Source organism: Microdochium trichocladiopsis (assembly GCF_020744255.1).
Source record: "Microdochium trichocladiopsis strain MPI-CAGE-CH-0230 chromosome Unknown B0I36scaffold_7, whole genome shotgun sequence".
In the NCBI taxonomy this organism is placed as follows: domain Eukaryota; kingdom Fungi; phylum Ascomycota; class Sordariomycetes; order Xylariales; family Microdochiaceae; genus Microdochium; species Microdochium trichocladiopsis.
Genome location: NW_025763550.1, coordinates 1,159,159 through 1,180,355, shown reverse-complemented (window position 1 = coordinate 1,180,355; position 21,197 = coordinate 1,159,159). Strand labels below are relative to the sequence as shown.

At 56.0% G+C, this 21,197-nt stretch overlaps 5 protein-coding genes and 1 non-coding gene across 6 annotated transcripts; 3 read left to right on the top strand and 3 right to left on the bottom strand.

Annotated features, from left to right (window-relative positions):
* Positions 1-171: 171 nt before the first annotated feature.
* On the bottom strand, positions 172-1,239 carry B0I36DRAFT_139932 (eukaryotic translation initiation factor 4E). Its single transcript, XM_046148349.1, has 3 exons — positions 912-1,239; positions 768-839; positions 172-704 (listed from the first exon to the last, which is right to left on the bottom strand). The coding sequence occupies exons 1-3, from the start codon at positions 1,095-1,097 to the stop codon at positions 216-218; spliced, it is 747 nt and encodes a 248-aa protein (XP_046010339.1). The 5' UTR covers positions 1,098-1,239; the 3' UTR covers positions 172-215.
* Positions 1,240-2,032: 793 nt separating this feature from the next.
* B0I36DRAFT_364730 (uncharacterized protein) lies at positions 2,033-4,658 on the bottom strand (the record flags this gene model as incomplete). Its single annotated transcript, XM_046159021.1, has 3 exons — positions 2,033-3,847; positions 3,906-4,217; positions 4,278-4,658. The coding sequence occupies 3 exons, from the start codon at positions 4,656-4,658 to the stop codon at positions 2,033-2,035; spliced, it is 2,508 nt and encodes an 835-aa protein (XP_046010338.1).
* A 2,597-nt stretch (positions 4,659-7,255) lies between these two features.
* On the top strand, positions 7,256-10,705 carry B0I36DRAFT_385533 (uncharacterized protein). Its single transcript, XM_046161071.1, has 4 exons — positions 7,256-7,729; positions 7,818-7,846; positions 7,905-8,170; positions 8,232-10,705. The coding sequence occupies exons 1-4, from the start codon at positions 7,682-7,684 to the stop codon at positions 10,544-10,546; spliced, it is 2,658 nt and encodes an 885-aa protein (XP_046010337.1). The 5' UTR covers positions 7,256-7,681; the 3' UTR covers positions 10,547-10,705.
* Positions 10,706-11,408: 703 nt separating this feature from the next.
* Positions 11,409-13,887, top strand: B0I36DRAFT_432783 (uncharacterized protein). The gene is made up of 4 exons (XM_046162645.1): positions 11,409-11,451; positions 11,540-12,213; positions 12,339-12,736; positions 12,918-13,887. Exons 2-4 carry the CDS (start codon positions 11,908-11,910, stop codon positions 13,720-13,722), a joined length of 1,509 nt encoding a protein of 502 aa, XP_046010336.1. The 5' UTR covers positions 11,409-11,451; positions 11,540-11,907; the 3' UTR covers positions 13,723-13,887.
* An 828-nt stretch (positions 13,888-14,715) lies between these two features.
* Positions 14,716-14,815, top strand: B0I36DRAFT_t124. Its single transcript has one exon. It is a non-coding gene; the product is annotated as a tRNA-Leu (tRNA).
* A 762-nt stretch (positions 14,816-15,577) lies between these two features.
* Positions 15,578-19,833, bottom strand: B0I36DRAFT_246273 (pyruvate carboxylase; the record flags this gene model as incomplete). Its single annotated transcript, XM_046150218.1, has 9 exons — positions 15,578-15,685; positions 15,739-16,571; positions 16,622-16,899; positions 16,949-17,130; positions 17,333-17,336; positions 17,403-19,150; positions 19,226-19,497; positions 19,563-19,583; positions 19,671-19,833. 9 exons carry the CDS (start codon positions 19,831-19,833, stop codon positions 15,578-15,580), a joined length of 3,609 nt encoding a protein of 1,202 aa, XP_046010335.1.
* Positions 19,834-21,197: the final 1,364 nt, after the last annotated feature.

Below are 21,197 nucleotides of genomic sequence, written 5' to 3'. Positions count from 1 at the left end.
ATGTTCATAGCCTCGGGGCCGTCAATTCCCATGCAGTAATATTTTGTCGTTTCGCTCAAAATCGGTCCTTCCCTTGTCAACCTGCCAACCTTTCGCACGCAGTCATGACACTGATTGCCGGGGAATAAAAAAAGTCGTGCAAGTAGAATAGCCCTTAGCTAAAAGCTACGGCCCCAGCTCCATTCGGGCCACATGCTCTTGCAGCTATTGCAATCTTAGACGGTGAACTTCGCCTTGGCTCTCGTGCTTCCGCTGTGCGCAGAGTCGGTGTGTCCAGAGAACTCGACAGCCTCGCTGGGAGGCAGCTGCAGGATCTCCTTGAATCTTCTGCCAATGTTCATCAGAATCTCCTGGCCCTTGGCCTGCGGCCGGCCCTTGCCACCAGCGACGTCACCGTCGCCACGGCCCGGAATGGCCTTGCCGATGGTGCGAGTCCACACGCCGACACGGAAGAAGGCCTTGCGGACGTTGACAACAACGCCCATGACCTCTCCGTCATCCTCGTCCTCGAGGGTCTCGCCGACAGCGCCGAGCATTGTGTGCAACCAAATCTCGTTTATGTCGACGTTGCGCTTCTCCTTGAAGCTGTAGGACCACTTGCCACCGTGCTTGTTTTGGGGGTCCTCCCATTCTGGCCGTACGCCCTCCTTGAAGAGGTGGTAATCTGACTTGAGGGCGAGATCGGATACTCCGGCAATGTTGTTCTATGATGAGGCGAAAATTAGGCGTGCGGGCTACGGACAGAACCGTCAGGGACAGAATCTTACATAAATGCCCCAGAACTCCTCAACTGAGTTAAAGGTGATGACTTCCTTGAGAAGATCGTTCCAGTTATCGCCCTAAGTCGATGGTTCACGTGTGAGCAATTCGCTTTCTCCGGTTCGAGGAGCGTGATCAGGTCGTGAGCTTACCTTTCCTGTCGACGGCTTCGTGAACCACAGAGTCCACTTGTTCTGCAGCGGGTGCTTGACGTTGAAGTTGTCCTTGTCGTGGAAAACAGTCACGACCTTGTCGTCGGCGGCAGGCGCGCCAGAGTCGTTCTTCTCTCCATCGGGGTTGTCGATGGGGATGGTGGTGAGGTCGACTTGTTCAGCCATGTTGGTGGTGGTGTATGTTGGAAGAAGAGGTATTGTCGGATGATGCTAGTCTACGCAGGAATTTGCGACTAGCTGGGAGTTGAAGCGTGCCGAGAGATTCTCGAGCGAGGAAGGTGCAATCCGCAGATGCTGCTGATGTGGCAAGCGCGACGTGAGCGGCTGTGCCTGAGGAAGGTGTCGCGAGTTGGTCGGCGTTATGCGACAGAGGAAGATGGGCGGGTGACGGTGACCTCGAAAAAAGATGGCTTCGCGGGGCCGGCTCGGACGAGGGGTCGGCGGATTGAATTACGGGACTCGACTTTGCAACCAGGCAGAAGTCGTGTGCAAGCAAGCGAACGGGCAGAGAGGAATATCGTTTTCGATCAAATGCTCCTGCACGGTCAAAAGTCGTGTTTGTTTGGGGGGTTTGTTGCAAGGACAGGCAGCTGGCTGGCAGGAGGTTTTATGATGGCAGCGCTGAAACTGGCCCTGGGGCTTCTGGTCCCTGTGCCAAACTCGAGAAGGCGGCAGTTCCCAACTCACTCCCAACTCCAGCGGTGGGGCAGGCGTCAGCCCATGGGCCAAAAATTCAGAGCGCACTACGGACACCCTCCTGAAGGCACGTAGCGGTGCCACATGTGGCGGTGCAGCTCTGTGGCTTGCGCGGGCCAGGACCCCAGCCTTTGAGGCACCCCAGACAAGATCGATCACAAGTCCTGCAAATGGCTCCATGTTTTTGGATCCATCAAGAGTCAATGGACATCTCGTGGTATATCGCTAAAATGGTATCGGATAAAGACTATACATCAAGCTTTTCGTAGCTGCGACACTTTCACACCCGTGTTTTGATCCTCAGAGCGTCTGTTACAAGCTGCTCTTCCCTTCCACCAGGCTGTGTTGGACAGTCTTGGATGTGCGCAACTTCTTTCTCGAGGGCACACCATTTGATGGAGCCATCAGATCTCGAGCGCGGAGATTTCTGGTCCAACCATTCCATCGGCCGCTGGGGTCGCTGGAGGCAGGTGCTCACGCTTGGTCATGATCCAGCACGAGGCATACATGTTGACGCGGTCAATGCAGGCGCCATTCTCACGTGAGCCGTGGCACTTGGCGACGAACCCGTACTTCTCAAACTCTTTCAGGTACCATGGCTTGAGGCCAGAAGACCGGCACATGACGCGGCCACCAATCTTCAAGGCACGGTTCAGTTTGCAAATCTGGGTCGTGGCGGCAGTGGAGCCAGGGTCGAACCAGTCCATGCTGTCCATGACAACAGCTACCGTCAGAGTACCGGGGGCGATACGTGCAATGACCTCCTCGAGCTCGTCGGTGTGGATGCGGAGGCCATCAAAAGCACCAGGCTGAGAGAGTTTGGCGTGCGCCTGCCTCGAGAGGTAGTCCAGGTGGCACCGTGGCGAAAACTTTCCCTCGGCGCAGACGTAGTAGTACGGGTTGTCTGTGCCGATATGCGTCTGCTCCATCATGGGGTCAAGGGTGTTGACCATATACTCCCAGATGGCGTGGGACCGGGTGTTCTTGGCCGTGGGGTTTTCACCGCAGACGGCCGGCGATACGGCATGGTCCGCCTCGAGAATGGCCAGCTGGTTCTTGGGCACTCCGAGGGCGGTCCATAAGAAGGATTCTTGGCTGACAACGAACTTGGACACAAGGCGGGACAAGAGTGCTGGGCGGATCTTGTTGCGCCAGATCTCACGCTGTTCATTGAGCGTCTTGGCAGCCAGCAACTCCTTGACGGCCCTCCGGCAGCCAAAGACAAACGTGATCCACGCGAAGATTCGGATAGCGTGCTTGGAGCCACCGGTGTCGTAGAGCCCACCCTTGAGCTTCGTGAAGATGTGTGAGTTGTTGTACCAATACTGGAACGCTCGGCTAGACAAATGGGGAGACATTTTCTGCAGCAAGAGAGACCGGAACTCGGGGTGTTTGCCCTCGCCAAAGATCTTCCAGAAGTCTTCGTACGACAGCGAGTGGTACGCGGCCACCTTGAGTTCAAGTAGGTGGCACTGGGTAGGGTTGAGGTCGACGGCGTGCACTCTTGCGGGGCTCTGCAGAGCGTAGGACAGGATGTTGTCACCGGCACTGCAGATGGCAAGGATAACGTCGTCCGATTTGAGGTTCAAGATACGCTCGTCGACGCGAGTGTCTTCCCAGGTGAAAGCATAGATATACTCGTCGTTGAACTGCTTGTGCTTCTGGAGTTGATCATCGTAGTAGATCCGGTAGTGGTGGTTCTGGTAAAAGAAGGACGGCAATGGGAGGTTGGCAGACAAGTTCACAATGGCGGCATCGAAGGCCTTGGAGCGCAGCTCGGGGGCCGCCTTCTCAACTGCTCGGGACAGTGCCTTCGAGTGATTGGCAGGGTGAAGGTAAGGCGACTCGGTGACGAGAGCATCGACTTTCTCCACGATCTCGTGGGGGAGACTACTCGAAATAGGCTGCTTGTGGGTGCCGATCCAGATGTAGTAGGGGATCGCGCCGAGTGCGTAATTACGGTTGTTGAGGTTGAGAATGGTACCAAAGCTGTACTCGACATAGTCGCGGCGGCCGGGCTCGAGAACGACACGGTCGAGGTCGAACCAGGCTCGCCAGAACGTGCGTCCGAAGAAGTTGACGTGGCGGTTAACACTGCCCCCTGTGTAATTTCGAAAGCTGATGTCGACCTGAGACTGGACATAAAAGTCGACGACGCCAACGATACCGTTGGAGGCGAGAAGTGGGGAGAGCGAGTCAACGATCGAGTAATAGTCAGGCTGCAGGCAAGACGTTAGACATGGCCTACAGGGGGAAGTTGGCTTGAGGACAACTTACCATCATTGACAAGCTGTAAGACATAGTAATCAGGCTGGCCCCTCCAGTGGTGGGACGTTTCTGGGAGAAGTAACTGAGGCCTGGAGAGCGAGGACGGTCTCCCTGGGAGGCTGGTTCATGGTCTTCCAGGCGAAACTTCCTAGCATCTTGGCAAACAACCTTGACGTTCTTCCAGCCAAGGCGCTCGAACCGCCTCCTGGCAACCTCGCAGAGGGATGGCGAAAAGTCCACGAGGTAGACACTGTCGAAGAATGTGGGCACATCCACAAACTGGGCCATCGTCTCAATGTTGAAGCCAGTGCCACCGCCCACCTACGTGCGGTTAGTCGTTGCAGATTTGATGATGCAGAGAGATAGGGAAATGCCACAAACATCGACCCAGACACGCCTCTTGGAATTCGAGCCGCTCTCCTGCGCTCTGAAGTTGAGCTGAGCAGCGGCTAAAGCCAGCATGTCCTCGCGACCCTTGAGCAGGGCCTTGCGGGTGGTGTCGTAGGCACCAGCCTGCCCCTTGTAGAAGCTCTCAAGCGCATCTTGCTGGTTGTGCTTAGCGTCTCCGCTGTGAGGCTTCAGGAAGCAGGAGTATGCGAAGAGCCACAGAGACTTGAGAAGGCTGGGGTTCTCAGCAGTCTTTGCGGGCCTCGACTTGACGCTCGAGATGCAGACGCCAACAAAGAGGACGACGGCAGCACCAGCGATGTAGATTTTGGCTTGCGGCGTAGCCGGCAGAATGTTACCACCAGGAAAATCCATGGTACTCTCGCATTGCTGTTAGAGTGCGGCGAGAGGGGAACGGTTGAATGTTACCGTCAAGGTCGAAAGATGTTGAACGGACAAATGGGAGTTAAGTGACAAGAAGGAGACAGAGGGGTAAAACATGATCGCGTGGACGAGAATGTTATATGCCCGCGAGCAAAACCGCTCAGGAACGCCACGGCCAAGGCATTCTGTCCACTTCGGAGCCATCAAGCCCCCTATCTCGCTGCCACGAGTCCAGACTGACCAATCTGATCCTGGCAAGAGGCGAGATACGGGTGAGGGGTCAGAGCATCGATGCCGCTGTAGAAGCGCTCACGCGAGCCTACTTCGAGCTTGGTCTGCCCGGCCGCTTTTGGTGCTTGACGAGGGTTCTACGGGTCTCTCAGCTGATCGTCTCGATGGTGAAGCAGGGTGGGATTGTCCAATACAATGTCGAGAACGCGGCACTCTCCTCGTCAAAGGACCCTGAGGCGCAGGCTGCATAGAACAGCTACCCCGCTGGCTTGGCCTGTCGAGCCCCTCATCGATAGGGCGGGTCCTGGCCGGGTGGGCCATAGGGCGACAATACAGGAAGATGTCGGGCTCACCAGTTGGCGGACGCCTCGCTGTAGTGTCCCTCTAGCAATAGCTTGAAGTTCTCTTGTCATGGAGATACACATGATGGGATGTTTGATCGTGCGTAAAAAAGTGGGGGACCCTTGATATGCAAGTCAAGTGGGGCGCGAGGGACAGTCTCGCCCAATCATCCGGACCACATGTCGCTATGTCTGGGGAAGGAGCCATCACAACTCTCCTGCTGGGCTAGCTCTAATTAGATCAAGTGCTCGACTCGGGTTCCATGGAGAACTTGTGCAAGTGCCTCGTGCTCGTAGACTGCCATTTGCCCCCGTGGCTTTTATGTCGAAAGGCAGTTCAAAAAATTGGGAGCATAAGTGCCACATCCATCGCTGGTAGGTGAGCTTGCGTCCCCGAGCGTTCATGTCATCCACGACAGGAGTGCTGCTGCAGTGGCGGACCAGCTCCCGAGGTCAGCTAGAAATGCCAACAACTGCGATCCCGATAAGATGAAGACTACCCGTGGACTTCAGTCTCGAGTCAGTACGTCCCGAAACTATCTTGGCGACCGTCAAGGTTTCTTTCTCGCCGTGCAAACTTGCTGATAGCTGAAAATCGCTTGCTACTGAGAACACTAGGCTGCTCGTCTCGCTCAACCTCGGTGATCGTCATTGGGTTTGGAATCTGCCCGTCTCCCTCATCTCCCCTCTCTTCTCTGCTTGAGAAGAAGTCTTGGAGTCCACTGTCAGACTATTTGCCGGTGCCTGGGCCGACGTGCTGCAAGCAAATCTCATCCAGCAGTAGCACGTGGTGTGGCTCTCTGCCGCGAATGGCCCACCAATGACCTGTCCCCAGACCCCCACAGACCTGCCCGAATAGGTGGTTTGTCGCAGAGTCGAGGTTCCGTTGTTAGTCGGGATTTCTGGATCGGCGTAGTACTGCTGCCACCATCGGCTTTCACTGCCACTCACTTCAGCCGCCAGTTTCCAAGTGTGCAGGCAATGTGCAAGCGTTGCATCCAACATCCAGCAATGCTTGCTTATGCGCTGAGACCAATCCTTTTGGGTGCAGCAACTCACAACGATTTGTTGGCATCGTCTTTCTTGTCGTCTTTTGGATGGAGGCAAGCTGTGCTGTCACCGTCTCGTGCCTTGCTTGGACACCTTCTGCGGGTCTTGTCTCTGTGGTCTGCCGTCTGTGATTGAGAGCCACGGCCGGAGAGGAGTTTGAAACAGCCGTTTGCTCCAGGCTGCCTCGTGGCAGCAACAAATTCAACACAATGGGACCATCATCAGGCTATCTCTCGTGCATACGGGTATTTGGTGAGATTCATGCTGTGAGGTGAGGTGGTCGAAAATGCATGCATGGTGGTCGAAAATGCATGCATGCTTGCTGAACCAAGATGTGGGCATCGGGCGCCCGCAAAGCGCAGGTAACTAGTGCTCTTGTTATCTCATGAGGGCTTCATACTCGAGACCACAAAGGAGGAGGATGTGGGAAGCGGACGGGTTTGTGCGCGTGATGTGATTGATGTCCTGTGCAGGGAGGGAGCGGCACATGTGTCTGGAGAAATGACCGCCTCTTTTTGGGCATAGCGTGGTCCATTGCGGCAGTGGCCCCGGGACGGGCACTGCCAGCTCGCGAGGCTTGTCAAGTCGTCCGCGCATGGCGGATCGTGCAGTGCTAGCGACTGGACCATCTTAGTGCTGCTGTTAAGGCGTTTTGCCTGGTGTCATCCTCGACGCAGCAAAACCACGTTGGACAGCTCGGAACAGCTTGCCACAGCCTCGTGCCCAAGCCCCAGAAGCAGCTCGCAGCATCGCATCGCATTCCCCGGGGCAGGCTGCGCGCGGGCACACACACGTCACAGGCCCGCCCGTGCAGCTTCGTCCGCCCAGCAGCAGCTCGCCTCCCCGTTCTTCCCCTTTTCCAGATCCCTGCCCTTGCAGGCAGGCAGGCAGGCAAGCGCACCACGCCAGACCGCAACCCGTCCGGGCTGCGTGCCAGCACCAGCCCAGCCTGACAGCTTCAACGTCCCCAACTCGGGCTGCGCTTCACTTGTCCCCTCCGCCTTCAACCACGCTGCCGTCAGCTCCCCGGATACCGCTCAATACTCGATCCTGTGCCGTCGCGCGCATCGGCAGCTCCTGTCGCGTGTCCAGCCCTCCCCACACGGCCTCGAACCGGCATCCGCAACTTTGCCCATAACGAACCGCGCCGCTCCTCCAACACGCGGACCTCCCCACACGAAAAGAGCCGTTGCTCGGCTGCGATCAGTTGCTTCAGGTCACCGAACCCATAATTGGACGCGTCGAAACACCCCTCTACTGCAGACCGAGCTTTCCCGGACAACCGAACCATTCCTTCCCATATTCAAGCTTCGAAAACGGCTTTCTGGAAACATATCGAGAAGGGTGGCCCGGCCTGTGGCAGGCGCGGGGTCACGTGGACCGGCGTAGGAGATGCAGACGGCAAAAACAAAGGCTGATGCCACGGGGAAGAAGGCGAAGGTAAGAACCAGAGAGCATAGACAACGGCTGGGGACTTCTGGCGCAAAACAACAACAATCGCTGACCAAAGTGCGTTCAACGGCCGCAGCTCGCCAACTCGTATCAAGCACTCCTTGAGTAGGTCTCTCTAGGCTTCCCGTCCCTACTTGGTGGCTGCTCTGCTGACGATTCGCAGTGAATTCTCCAACAAGGACCTTAAAAATGTTGGCAACTATACCCTTGGGAGGCTCATAGGCAAAGGCTCCTTCGGCAAGGTGTACCTCGCCACACACAAGCTCACCAACGGCTCGAAAGTCGTGCTCAAGTCCGCGAAGAAAGACGACTCGAATCTTGCCCGAGAAATCCATCACCATCGCCAATTCGTTCACCCCCACATAGCTCGCCTGTACGAAGTCATTGTCACGGAGAATCTGGTCTGGCTGGTTCTCGAGTACTGTCCAGGCAAGTTTGGCGCCCACTACAACATGCAGCGTGGATTGCACAAGCTAACTGTGGTCCGCAGGCGACGAGCTTTACAACTATCTCCTCAAGCATGGCCCTCTGCCAGTGGAAAAGGTCCAGAAAACTTTTACACAACTCGTCGGCGCCGTCTCCTTTGTCCACCAACAACAATGTGTACACCGAGATCTGAAACTCGAAAACATCCTGCTCGACAAGCATGAGAATGTCAAATTGGTGGACTTTGGGTTTACGCGCGAGTACGAGGGCAAGTCGAACTATCTCCAGACCTTCTGTGGCACAATATGTTATTCGGCACCAGAAATGTTGAAAGGGGAGAAGTATGCTGGAGAGAAAGTCGACGTCTGGAGCTTGGGTGTGATTCTGTACGCGCTTCTGTGTGGGGAACTCCCGTTCGACGACGATGACGATAACGTGACACGGCAGAAGATCCTGACGGAAGACCCCAAATACCCCGAACACCTTCCTGCCGAGGCTGTCACGCTTTTAAAGCAGTTGCTTTCCCGACGGCCACTTCTGCGACCTACGCTGCCAGACCTCCTCTGTCACCCTTTTCTTGCCGAGCACGCGCCCCAGCAGCAGGCAATCCTGAAGCTGCACCAGCCAGCCCCATTCACCACCGCTCTCGAAAAGGAAACGTTGCAGCGCATGCGAGGTGCTGGCGTCGACATTGACGCTGTCATCGAGAGCGTTATTTCGAGGCGTTGCGACGCACTTGCTGGGTGGTGGACTCTTCTTTTGGAAAAGGAGGAACGGAAAGCGAAGCGGCGGGAAAAGAGACAGAAGGAGAAGGAGGCGGAGAAGAGGACATCACGGCGATGGTCAGCCGCATCAAGCAAGCTGGAGCGCATGGCCCCTATACTCGACGAGGACCCAAACGGCCATCTCGATCAGCTCCCTCTCCCAAGGACACGCTCTAGGGGACGCCCAGAGAGGAGGAGCGCCCACTACTCTGATTACGCCATTACGGATCTGCCGGACCTGCCCGAGGCGAGGGAGCGGAAACAGCAGTTGAATGACGGTGAACTGCCGCCGCCTCCCATTGACAAGGACTCCCTACGCTCACCCAGCACGTCACGTCACCGCCGTCCAGTGCCACCTCCAAAGGAAGGCATACTCAGAAGCGCGAGGTCTCGCGGCTCGACGCTACACCTAGTCACGACTGCGGATGCACTCCATGCTGCAAGTGCGAAATTGGAGAACCAACCACAGAAGACGCGAAAGCGACCCACACAGGCCATCATCGCGCAATGGAGACACTGGACTCATTGGATACGCGAGAGCACCCGGAAGCACAAGCCGAACAAGCGAGGCAGCTTCTCCACCCCGAATCTGGTGCCGAAGGATGCCCAATCCGACAATGGCGGCAAGAGCTCGAAGCAACCTAGTCCTCGGCCGCAGACAAGCAAGTATCCGACTTCAGCAACTGCGCCAGCCAACTCTGGCAACAATTCGCCAAGGCTGTACAACAGTGATGGCCGTGGAGCTGGGCGAGGGTTGTCGATAAATACTCATGACAGCAACCAGACCATCTCCGCCCCTTTGGGCACTCCAGGTTCGCAGGCACCGCCACGGCTTTCTTCAGCATCGTACAAGCGCCTTTCGTTGTCGCCAGGACCATTGACACCGAGATCTACGGTTCGCCGCACGTCTGGCTTACGTGGAAGGAAGTCTACGTCATCGTCCTTGTCCTCAATTCGAACGATGCCGCACCATCAACACACACATTCCAAGGCCAGCTCAACAAGCTCTGCCGGGTCGATATCCACGTCTAGAACACCAGGAAGATCACCGCATCACTCAGTCAAAGTGCTGCCCAACACACCGACGAGTACCTCGTTTCCTTCCAACATCCGGCTGGTACGCGGACCGGTGTTGAGTTTCGACTTTAACGAGACGATGCCTTCGGGCAGCAGTGGGATGGACCGTCCGCCGAGCTCGCCAAACCCCTTTGGGTCTGGCGCCGTCTTGTTTGCAAAGCGGAAACGCAATCTTTTCAAGGGCCCAATGCTCTCGTTCGGAAGCCAGCAGCATCATCACCCGTCCCCTAGCGCCTCAAGGTCTGCCGGCCATAGCCGCAGCGCCAGTGGTAGCGGCCTTGGTCGGCGTAGCGGAGAACTTCCCATTCAAGAGGAAGATGAAGAGATTGCCGAGGTGCCCACCATGGAAGAGGAGGGGGAGGAGGAAATTGAGGAGGTTGACCAATTCAGCCCAATCATCCGCGCACCGGGTGAGATCATAGAGGAGATCTACGAGGGGGGCGAGGAAGAAAAGGCCGTTGCGCCTGGGATTCTTCTGGAGCCTGCGCCGATTGTAGGCGCTGCTACCAAGACGAGGGAGGGAGATATAAAGGAATGATTTGATACCCCCAGACACCATGAGTTTCTAGAGAAGCCAGGTACAATAGCTGTACAACATCACAAAACAGCCCGCGCCAGTTGGACCGATAGACACCGCCTACAGCGCGGGCCTGTAATTATGTTTCTATACTTCAATTTACATTCCCTTTTGTCGTTGATCGAGGGCCTCCCATTGCCGAAGGTTCCGGTGATCCACGATATAGGTTGTGCTGGCACTCTCGGACAGGTCTTGCACGAGAGACTCAGTTCGTGGGGGCAACGTGGTGGTTGTTCCGGTGGGGGACAAAAGTGTGGACGTTCTGGGACGGGCAACGTGGTCCACGGGTGGTCTTTCCGTGGGGGCAGCGTGGTTGGTTACTCAGCCGCACCCCACGATACATGATATCCTGGTCCCAACTGCCGAGGCGTGGGCAGCAGGGGCGAGGAGGAGCTGGCACAGTAAGCATTATCCCTCCAAGAACAACGAGTCCTCCCAGAAGCGACTTGATCATCACTGCAGGCAGCAGACTGGACACTCCATGTAGAACCGTGACCATCAATCCACGAAGAGCATTCCCGCCGGGCGATATTGGGAGGTGCAAGCGTGGATTCTGGAGACAGGTGTGTGGAGCAAAGGTTATCTCGAGGTTTGTTATCTGCCGTGGTCTAGGTATCTCTCCGACAAAATTGAGGGACCTCGTGCGGGCCGACTTTTCTGGATCTTGTTTCCACAACACAGGGATGCCAGGGTGTAAGTCTGGCAGAGTCTCCCACCATTTGCGCCTGCCAGATCCCGTAGACATGTCAAATCTCGCTTGAGCAGCCGAGGCAGCGTTGTCACTCGATTTATGTACCGGGCACGCCTGACTGATCAACGGCCGCTACCACCCTGGAGTGCATGATCGACTGCCAATACGACGTTAGGTATTGTTCACCCCTGGGCCTTTGGGCGTCAACTATAGGCTTAGCCATGCCGCCACGATTTGTCTGCTTACGGGGACACCTCCAACAGAGCGGCCGCTACGTAGTACCTTGACAGATGACGAGATCCTCTCGGCATATTTAAGAAGGACGGCCATGTATCTGGATACTTTAGGTGCTTCAACATCACATGCGAGTCGTGAAGATCGGGGCGAGAGAACCCCTGGCCCACTCGTCCCCCATGTAGGCTTGCAATCGCCACGGAAGAGGCTCCGCAAATAGCAGCATCGCCATCAAATGGTCGAGAGGTTTTGGGACGGGCAGCATGACCCCCACCTATCTTGAAGCCCGTTGCTTTAAGGATCAGATGGTCTGTTCATCGCCGGTCTCGACAGCCATGTCGTTCCTGTCCCTTCATTCCGACAGACCACCTTCTCTCGAGCCGCTCCCTTTTTCGACATGGCGAGTCCAGACGCCAGCAACGGCCAGATCTATGAAGACTATGTCCCGCTGAGCCCCAAGTCGCTGGGGCCCTTCATCACGGGGCTCGTCCTGGTCGGATGGACGACGGCGTGGATGGCGGCCCGCCTCTACTGCCGCATCAAGATCCTCAAGATCCGGCTCATGTTTGAAGACTGGCTGCAGCTCTTCGCGCTGCTTTGCTTCTATGGCGATGTCGCGGCGTACGCGATCCGTGCTATTGTTGGGGCAGCCAACTACCCGAACGAGGTTCTCCAATGGTATCACCTCGAGCGGCGGGATCAGGTGCGTCAACCACGACCTTCCTTTTGTGTGTATGAGGAAGGTGAGGTCGCTTCATGCACTAGCACTTTCTCAGAAGACAATGAGGCCACTGGAACTGACATCTTCTTTTGCTGCCGCCTCTCCAGGCCACAATCGCCTTGATGATCATGTACACCATGGCAGTGGCCGCAGTCAAGCTGAGCATCATCTGGACAATGTCGCGGATCTTCTCCCAGAATAGGGTCTTCCGCTACATCGCCTACGCGACCATGGTCTTCTCCGGGGTGCTCATGCTCGCGCTTCTCCTGCTCAACGTGCTCTGGTGCGCCCCGGACATCAAGATCCTGTGGTCCTGCGACCTCACCGCCATCCAGACGCACTGCGCGGGCCCGGAGGCCGCGCTCAGGGCCGAGATTGCCATGTCGACGCTCAACCTCCTCAATGAGATTGTCATCTTCTTGTTGCCCGTGCCGATGGTGTGGCGGCTGAGGATAGGGTGGAGGTACAAGGCCGGAGTGTTTTGCATCTTTGCCATTGGTATTCTGTAAGTCGTGCAAGAGCGGGTTTTTTGGGGATTCTGCTTGGTCTTCTTCGTCCTCTCTGCCTCTGTTCTGCCCTTTCCGCATCATCCGACCCAACCCGGCACACGCTTGCGTCCGATATAGCATGATCAATTTTGCAAAACCAAGACCGATGATCACTAACTCGTTTTGCCGTCGTTGTAGGACCCTCATCTGCGCCTTTCTCCGCCTCGTGTTCCGCGTTTGGGACGACTGGCCCACCAACGACAACAACATCAGCTCGTTCTACGCCAGTCTGCTCCTGCTGGAGCCGGGGCTCGGGCTCATCGCCGTGTCGAGCATGGGCATGAAGCCCATCTTTGAGGTCGTCCTGTCGCCGCTGCTCGGCACCTCGAGCAGCAAGGCCGCCTCGAGCGGCAACAAGCCCAATAGTGCCCTCGAGTGCCCACCACGGAAACAGAGTGCGGCAAGCATCGTCAGTGATGTCTCGTTTGGCACTCAAAGCGGAGACGCAATCATAGAAGACAGGAGGCCATCAGCATCTTACACCTTGTCACCATCCGCGTCACGCCAAGTCTCGACCAGCGAGATGTCCACCGGCAGCGCCAGCAGCAACAGCAACAACAGTCGTAGCAGAAGGTCCGCGCACCTGGCCAAGCACTCGACCGCGTCCGCGGATTTCGATGCCTTCCTTCACGGCCACAGAGGCAGCGGCGGCACGGAAGTCGCCGCGATGCGGCTGTCTTCGTGGGCGTCGTCGGCATCTTCATCGTCTTCTTCCTTAGAGCTGCCACTCTCATCCTCGTCTGAGGAAGCGCTGCCAATAGCTAACATTGGTGCCTCGCCGCCATCGTCTGCTATGCCGGAGCCTCATCAGAGAACTCCTGACACAGCTCAGTCTGCTGGCGAAGACGGCTGTCGTGACGTGAGCCCCACGGAAGAGCATGCTGAGGCAGAGACACAGATCGAGATACTATCCAGCACATCGCCATCGCTGGTTAGATCATGAGAACCCACGAGAATTGCAGAAAGCTAGAATAATGAGCAGCCATGCGAAGGGGCCTTCTCTTTTTTTCTTTTCTGGGTCTTGTGGCTTTGTAGATACCGTAACCTATTCTTTTATCCTTAGTCTGATAGGTACCTTGAATTTGAGAGATTCGAAGGCTCCGTGAAACAGTGCTTCGCACGAAAAGCTGCGTGCAGCCCGTCGCTTCAAACACTTAGAGAGCGTCGTTGATGCTTCAAACTGCGGTATTAAGCACAGAGCTTTGCATCGGCACTGTACGTAGCTGTATGTATCAGGCCCCGACAAAGTCACCAGTGTTCGTGTTGAGCCATCCCGTCGAGGAGCAAGGTGCAAGCAGAGTTTTCACAGCCCGGCTTTGTGGTCAACCAGTTGAACTCGTCGTCGAAGGGTTTCCTTTTCCCGAAACCAATAACACGAGCCCAAGTGTAAATAAATAAATAAACGTTCTAGCATTGAGAAGTAATTATGTTTCCAATCCCACCAAGCGATGCACAATCCTCGAGGCAAACTGCATCACGGCTCACTACTGTTACATCTGAGATAAAAACAGCAGGGCTCACGTTGCCTTCTGTCTGATATCAAGTGTCACTGACTGGAAAAGAAACCCAAAGCATGTGGAGAGCGAAGATATCCTGAAATATTCCAACTGCTGCTGCTTTGACGATCTCCCGCCCGCACTTTAGGCTGTCGCCCCAGGGCTAGCCATCTGGCACCTTCGAGGAACTCTTACTGTGCACAGAGACACAAGCGCTACGTAGATGAACCTCTACCGACACTACGATATTGCACTTTCCCCAAAAGATATTTACGGTGATTATTAAGCCGAGACTTTTCGTCACATAGCCCGCACGCAGCCTGTGAGTTAGAGGTAGACGGGTTGGCAGGACTAGACGACAGAAAACACTCCCAATTAATCTGGTCCTCCAGCACAGGGCATCTGTATTGGGATAAGAGCCGCCTCTTTCAACAACATCTGGTGAGGTGGCCGAGTTGGTTATGGCGTCAGGTTAAGGTTACCTTAACAAGTTACTTCCTGATGGGGCAACCCGCGCGAGTTCGAGTCTCGTCCTCATCAACCCAATTTTTTGTCACTTTGTGAAGTTTTGCTCCTGTAGATGATGACGTTGTCGAGTATTGTTGGTCAGCTTTTTCTCTTTGCTGTTGTGAGATTTGGGAATGCTCTGCTGCTTGTGACACGCGCGCCCGGTCGAGCCTTCCCAGTGTGGAAGAAATACGCACTGGCACCAATCCGTGCTCCCCCACGACTCCCCCCACCCCCGGCCACCTCTATTGGGCAATCTGCATCATACTCCCGTCAGTTCACATCTGCAATAAATGCCTTGGTTAACGGCTTCAAATTGCTTTTTTGGCTTATCTCCTTATTTCTTTTTTATGAAAAAGAAACTCTCACACTCGTCTTTATATCTCGCCCTAGTTAAATGAGTCCCCAATTAGTATTGCCCCAATGGAGATGTTTTGAAACTACATTTACTCTTTCGGGAAGTAGGCCTGCGTGGGAGGATGTCCTGCGAATGGGAAGGAGGAATATCAGATATGGACATTATTTTTTGCCGAGGACCGTGACCAACGTGGAATGCAGTTGGGTTCACTTGTGGGTACGATAATGTACCGTCAAAGGCTTGTCACTACTTGGCACTTTACAATACAACCAAGGGCGTGTGAGACATCGGGCCATGCACAACGGGCACTTAGCAATGATTCAAATAGAGCTACTACCTGCATCGTTAATCATGCTTTCGTCCTCCCGTGTACTTGTAGACCCTGACGAACGTGACTGCCGATCATCCCGCCACGGCTGCGTTCTGAGACCTTCCACTCATGCCTTGGCGATCTTGCAGACCAAGTCAGAGCCGTCGACAGAGTCGCCCTCCTTAACCTGCAGACCCGAGACCTTTCCGTTGTGCGGCGCAGAGATGACCATTTCCTGGAACGAGTTAGCGGATGGACGACAGTAACGTCTGCGAATCAAAACCTTACCATCTTCATAGCACTCAGCACAGCCAAGGGGTCGCCCTTCTTGACCTCCGATCCCTCCTGCACTCTAAGCTCGACAAGAACACCGGCCATGGGGGCGCCGACCTGGCTCGAGTCACTGGCATCAGCCTTGGGCCGGCTGATGTTCTCAACGCTGGCCTTGTTGTCGTCAACGGTGACCTGGCGCATTTCGCCGTTCATCTCGAAGAAGACATCGCGCTGGCCAGTAGACTCGGACAAGGGGCCGACTGCGAGAAGCTTGAGAATCAACGTCTTGCCCTTCTCCAGCTCGACGTGGAACTCCTCATCGATCTTGGGAGCTGACAAGAAGTATTTGGTGGGCAGAACAGACAGATCGCCATACTTCTGAACAAACTTCTTGTAGTCGTCAAAGACCTTCGGGTACATGAGGTGAGAGGCGAGGTCGCATTCGCTGATACGGCCCCATTTCTGAGTGAGCTCGGAGCGGACCTTCTTGAAGTCGACTGGGTCGAGGTACAGGCCGGGACGCTTTTCAAACTTGCGACGGTTGCGCAGAGCCTTCGAGCGCAGAGGCTCAGGGAACCCCCCGTATGGCTGGCCCATCATTCCTTCCAGGAACTCCAAGACGGAACCAGGGAAATCGAGCTCCTCGGCGCGATCAACAACATCCTGAGCGGACAGCTTGTTGGAGACCATGAACTGCGCCAAGTCGCCGACAACCTTGGACGTCGGCGTGACCTTGACAATGTCGCCAAGCAGATCGTTGGCGTGCTCGTAGGCCTTCTTGGTCTCGGCCCATTGAGTTCCGAGACCGAGCTGCTGGGCCTGAAACATCATGTTGGTCAATTGACCACCTGGTTGTTGTTAGTAGTCTATCTTAGGGTGGGCCATGCAGAGAACTTACCAGGAATTTCGTGCTCGTAGACCTCCGGGTCAGGTCCGGGGAGATGAGCCTCGAAAGGCGAGTAGAGCAGGCGAAGCTGCTGCCAGTAGCTGTCAAGAGCCCGGACGTGAGCTGGGTTCAAGCCAGGGTCCAAGTCAGAGCCTTCCAGAGAGGCGATGATGGCGTTGATGCTTGGCTGCGAGGTCATGCCACTCAAGCTATCTGTGGCGGCATCGACGGCGTCGGCACCAGCCTTGGCGCAAGCAACCATGGAAGCAACACCAGTACCGGCCGAGTCGCTGAGAAAAAAGTCAGTAAATATTCATGATGATGACTGAGGAAACTTACTGAGTGTGGACGTGAATGGGCAGATCAGGATACTTCTCGCGAATCGAGCCAATGAGAAGAGTCGCAGCATGAGGCTTGAGGACACCGGCCATGTCCTTGATGCCGAGGACATCAATGTCGAGGGCGACAAGCTTCTCCACAAGGGAGAGGTAGTACTCAAGGTTGTACTTCTTCTTGGGGTTCTATGATTAGAATAATGCGGTTAGCTTTGCTGATTAGGAACTAGAGGGTTCAGAGGGTTCAGAGGGTTCAGGATTCAAGTCTCAATAGCAAGATCCATAAGTCCCGCAAAGGGTACTCAGAGAGGCAGAGCATCCAAGACTTGACAGGTCCACAGAAGATCTTCGAAAGATGCGGGCTTCAAGGGGCGGTCCGGGTAGAGACCAAACTTACCAACACTAGAAGAATATGTTAGCAAATGGTCAGAAGAAATCAAAATTGGGAACGGGGAGACTTGCTGTCGCCTGAGTAACACACAGTCCCTTCGCAGATACCGCCGGCCTTTTGCACAGCCTTAATACCAACCTCGAGCTGGTCAATGTCGTTCAAAGCATCAAAAACTCTGAAGATATCGACACCGTTGTCCTTGGCCTGCTTGACAAAGTGATCGATGGCATTGTCAGGCAGCGAGGCGTAGGCAACACCGTTGGCGCCACGGAGCAGCATCTGGAAGGGGATGTTGGGCACAAGCTTTCTCATCTTGCGAAGACGGTCCCAGGGGTCCTCGTAGAGGAAGCGCATGGCAACGTCGAAAGTGGCACCGCCCCAGCACTCGAGACTGTAGAGGTTGGACAGGGCATGGCTGGTCTCCTTGGCAATGCCCAGCAGATCGACGGTGCGAACACGAGTGGCCAAGAGAGACTGGTGGGCATCACGCCAGGTGGTATCCATGAGCAAGCAGCCCTTGTTCTGACGGACGGCCTTGGCGAAAGCCTTGGGGCCCTGATCAAGGAAGATCTGTCTCCATCCCTTGGTGCAAGGCTCCGAAGTGTCAATCTTGTTGCCGGCCCCGTCAAGGAGCTCGGGCAGGATGAAGTCACCCTTGAACTTGGGCTCGCCGACTTGGCCCTTGATGCTGCTGCCGTTGACGGCAACGTCGCCAAGGTAGGCAAGCAGCTTCTGGGCACGGTTCTGGCTTCCAATGAGGTCAAAGAGCTGGGGAGTGTCGTCGATGAAGGTTGTCCAGCAGTTGCCGTCGATGAAAGTGGGGTGAGTCAGCAGGGAGCCCAAAAAGGGAATGTTGGTCTTGACACCGCGGACACGGAACTCGATCAGCGCACGGAGGACCTTCCGGCGGGCGATCTCATATGTGGAGCCATGGCATGTGCACTTGACCAGCATGGAGTCGTAGTATGGGGTAATGACAGCACCAGCAAAGCCGTTGCCGCCGTCGAGACGGACACCGTTACCACCGGCAGAGCGGTAAACCTCAATCTTGCCTGTGTCGGGCTGGAACTGCTTGGCGGGGTCCTCGGTGGTGATTCGGCATTGGATAGCGAAACCCCGAGTGGAGATGCGGTCTTGGGTAAGGCCGAGCTGCTCCAACGTGGCGCCCGCAGCAATCTGGATCTGAGCGGCGACAATGTCGATGCCGGTGATCTCCTCAGTGATTGTGTGCTCGACCTGGATACGGGGGTTGATCTCGATAAAGTAGTAGCGGTTTTGCTGGTCGACCAGGAACTCAGCAGTACCCGCATTGCGGTAGTTGACGGACTTAGCGAGCTTTACCGCATCAGCCAGGATGGCATCACGGGTCTCCACTGGCAGATCCTTGGCCGGGGCAATCTCCACAACTTTCTGGTGACGGCGCTGGACGGAGCAGTCACGCTCGTACAAGTGGACAATGTTGCCGTGGTTGTCACCGAGAAGCTGGACCTCAATGTGCTTGGGCTTGTCGAGGAAGCGCTCAACGAAGACGGTGCCGTTGCCGAAAGCAGTCTTGGCCTCGGAAGTCGCACGCTCAAAGTGCTCCTTGAGGCTGGACTGCTCGCGCACGACACGCATACCACGGCCACCACCACCGTAGGCGGCCTTGATGATGATGGGAAAGCCATACTCGTCTGTGAAGGCCTTTACGGCTTCGAAGCTCTCGACGGCCCCCTCCGTACCGGGCACGACAGGAACGCCTGCGGCGATCGCGAGCTTGCGAGCAGAGACCTTGTCGCCCAGGGAATCAATGACGTCGGGCGAGGGTCCAATGAACTGCAGGATGAAGCTAGGTCAGGCGGGCAACCAACAAATGGCAATCTTGCGGATCAAGCTTAGAACCCAACTTACGATAAGGCCAGCCTTTTCAACATTGCGCGCGAATCCGGCGTTCTCAGAGAGGAAACCATAGCCGGGGTGGATCATCTGAGCGCCATGCTCGACCGCAATCTTGATGATTTCGTCACCAGCGAGGTAAGCACCGACTGGAGTGTACTGGCCCCGCTTGCCAATCATGTACGCCTCGTCCGCCTTTTGCCTGTGCATGCTGAGACGATCTTCATGACTGAATACCGCGATAGTGTGCAGTGAAAGCTCGTGGGCAGTTCTGAAGATACGAATGGCTGTCATGGCTATTAGTATGCGTCCGGACACCACGCCGCCGTGTGAGAGCTGCGGCAAGACTTACGAATTTCGCCTCTGTTGGCCACTGCAGTCCATAAAAAGAAAAGTCTAAGTCAGCGCTTGCATCTTTGATCTGAGCTCCGAAGCTCATTCTTTACGTGGTGAGACGCACCGAGGATCTTGTTGAGCTGCATGATGGAGCTGTTGGCACGGATGTGGTGGGCAGTCTTCATGTCCTTGGGAGCGACGCCCTCCTCAAAGGCATCCTCGTCAATTGGCTGACCAGCCGCCTCGCGAGCTGCGGCCAGCGACTTGAGCTCCTGGATGTCCGCCATGGTTCGCTGACCAATTGGTCGTCTTGGTCGTGGCTTGCGTGGAAGAATAAGACTACAGCGCTGCAGATGAGAGATGTCTTAGCGAGACTTGCTTGGCATACAAGATGCGTGCGCAGTACGGAGCACAGGGGTTCGGGTCGTATAAGACGAGTCGCAGAGATCAATGGCTCGCACACGAACCATAGGATCTTGTCCTGGGCAGCAGCAGCAGCAAAGACTGGCCGGAACCCAGAAAGAGATCACAAGGATGCTGGGGGCCGCAAACACAGAGGATTCCCCGCGCCCGGGAGCACCGGCGGGGCGTGCCTTCCTTCTGTCATCCCACTTACCTAAGGCACGAAAGCGGGAGAACGAACTTGAGCTGTTGTCAAGCCCCGCGTTCACTCAGTGGCCGCCGCTGCGAGTCTGAGCAAGTGCAAGCACAAGCTAATGGGTTGGTGGGGGTGGATTGCGTCAAGGACCTCGGCAGTCTGGCAGGTCGAGACGGGATGGGATCTGAATCGATACGAGCTGGCTCTTCACGATTGCCAGCAATGGTCTCGGAGGAAGAGGCAGCAGAAGGTTTTCTCTCAGAGCAAGAAAACAAAGGGATCACAGGAGCGAGAGGGGGCTCTGGCACGAGGGGGGAGGGCGAGGGGGCTCTTAAGCTCGCAGCATGCCGGACTAGCTTGAGGCAGCTCTGCCTTGTGCCTATGAGCACGAAGGCCCCAAGACAACGTCGTCAGCCACGGCCATTGCTCGACTAACACGACGACCGGGTGTGGGCATAGGCACAACCACCGCAATGGATGGCAGAGATAGCGAGCAGCTGTGACAACCAACCCAGACGTCGCGAGCCGGGGCAAAAGAAAGCGGAGACCTAGGTATCCTGGAGCTTCTCTCTGGCGAAGCTGCCACGGCGCCAGCGTGGTAATCAGAAGCAAGTGCGCGACAGTGCCGAGCTGCCCGCTTGTCTCAACGACTTGCGACCCGCCCGCGACATGCATGCTTGGCGCACCAAGCAACGCCAGGCTAGCCCCTCACGATGCGGTATCTGGTACTTCCGGCCGGGCCCCTCCCACCGCTTGCCCCCACCCCACGGCGGCAGCTTCGCGGCAGAGCTGGATCTGGACTGAGACCTGCGTGCAGCCCACCAGGCTTCCTCCTGTCCGAGGCACAGTCTATCACAGCGAGCGACAGAGCACCGGGGCACCGCTCGGCGTAGCTACTCACGACAGGCGTTGTAGCCACTCTATCGACGAGGCCATCTGCCCCGGGGACACTAACGTCAGCATTGAGTTTGATCGTGCTCCACGACGGCGTCTCGAAACACAAGGTTTTTAGATAAGCCACTGGAGAGAAGCGACGGCTGCAAGGACGATCTC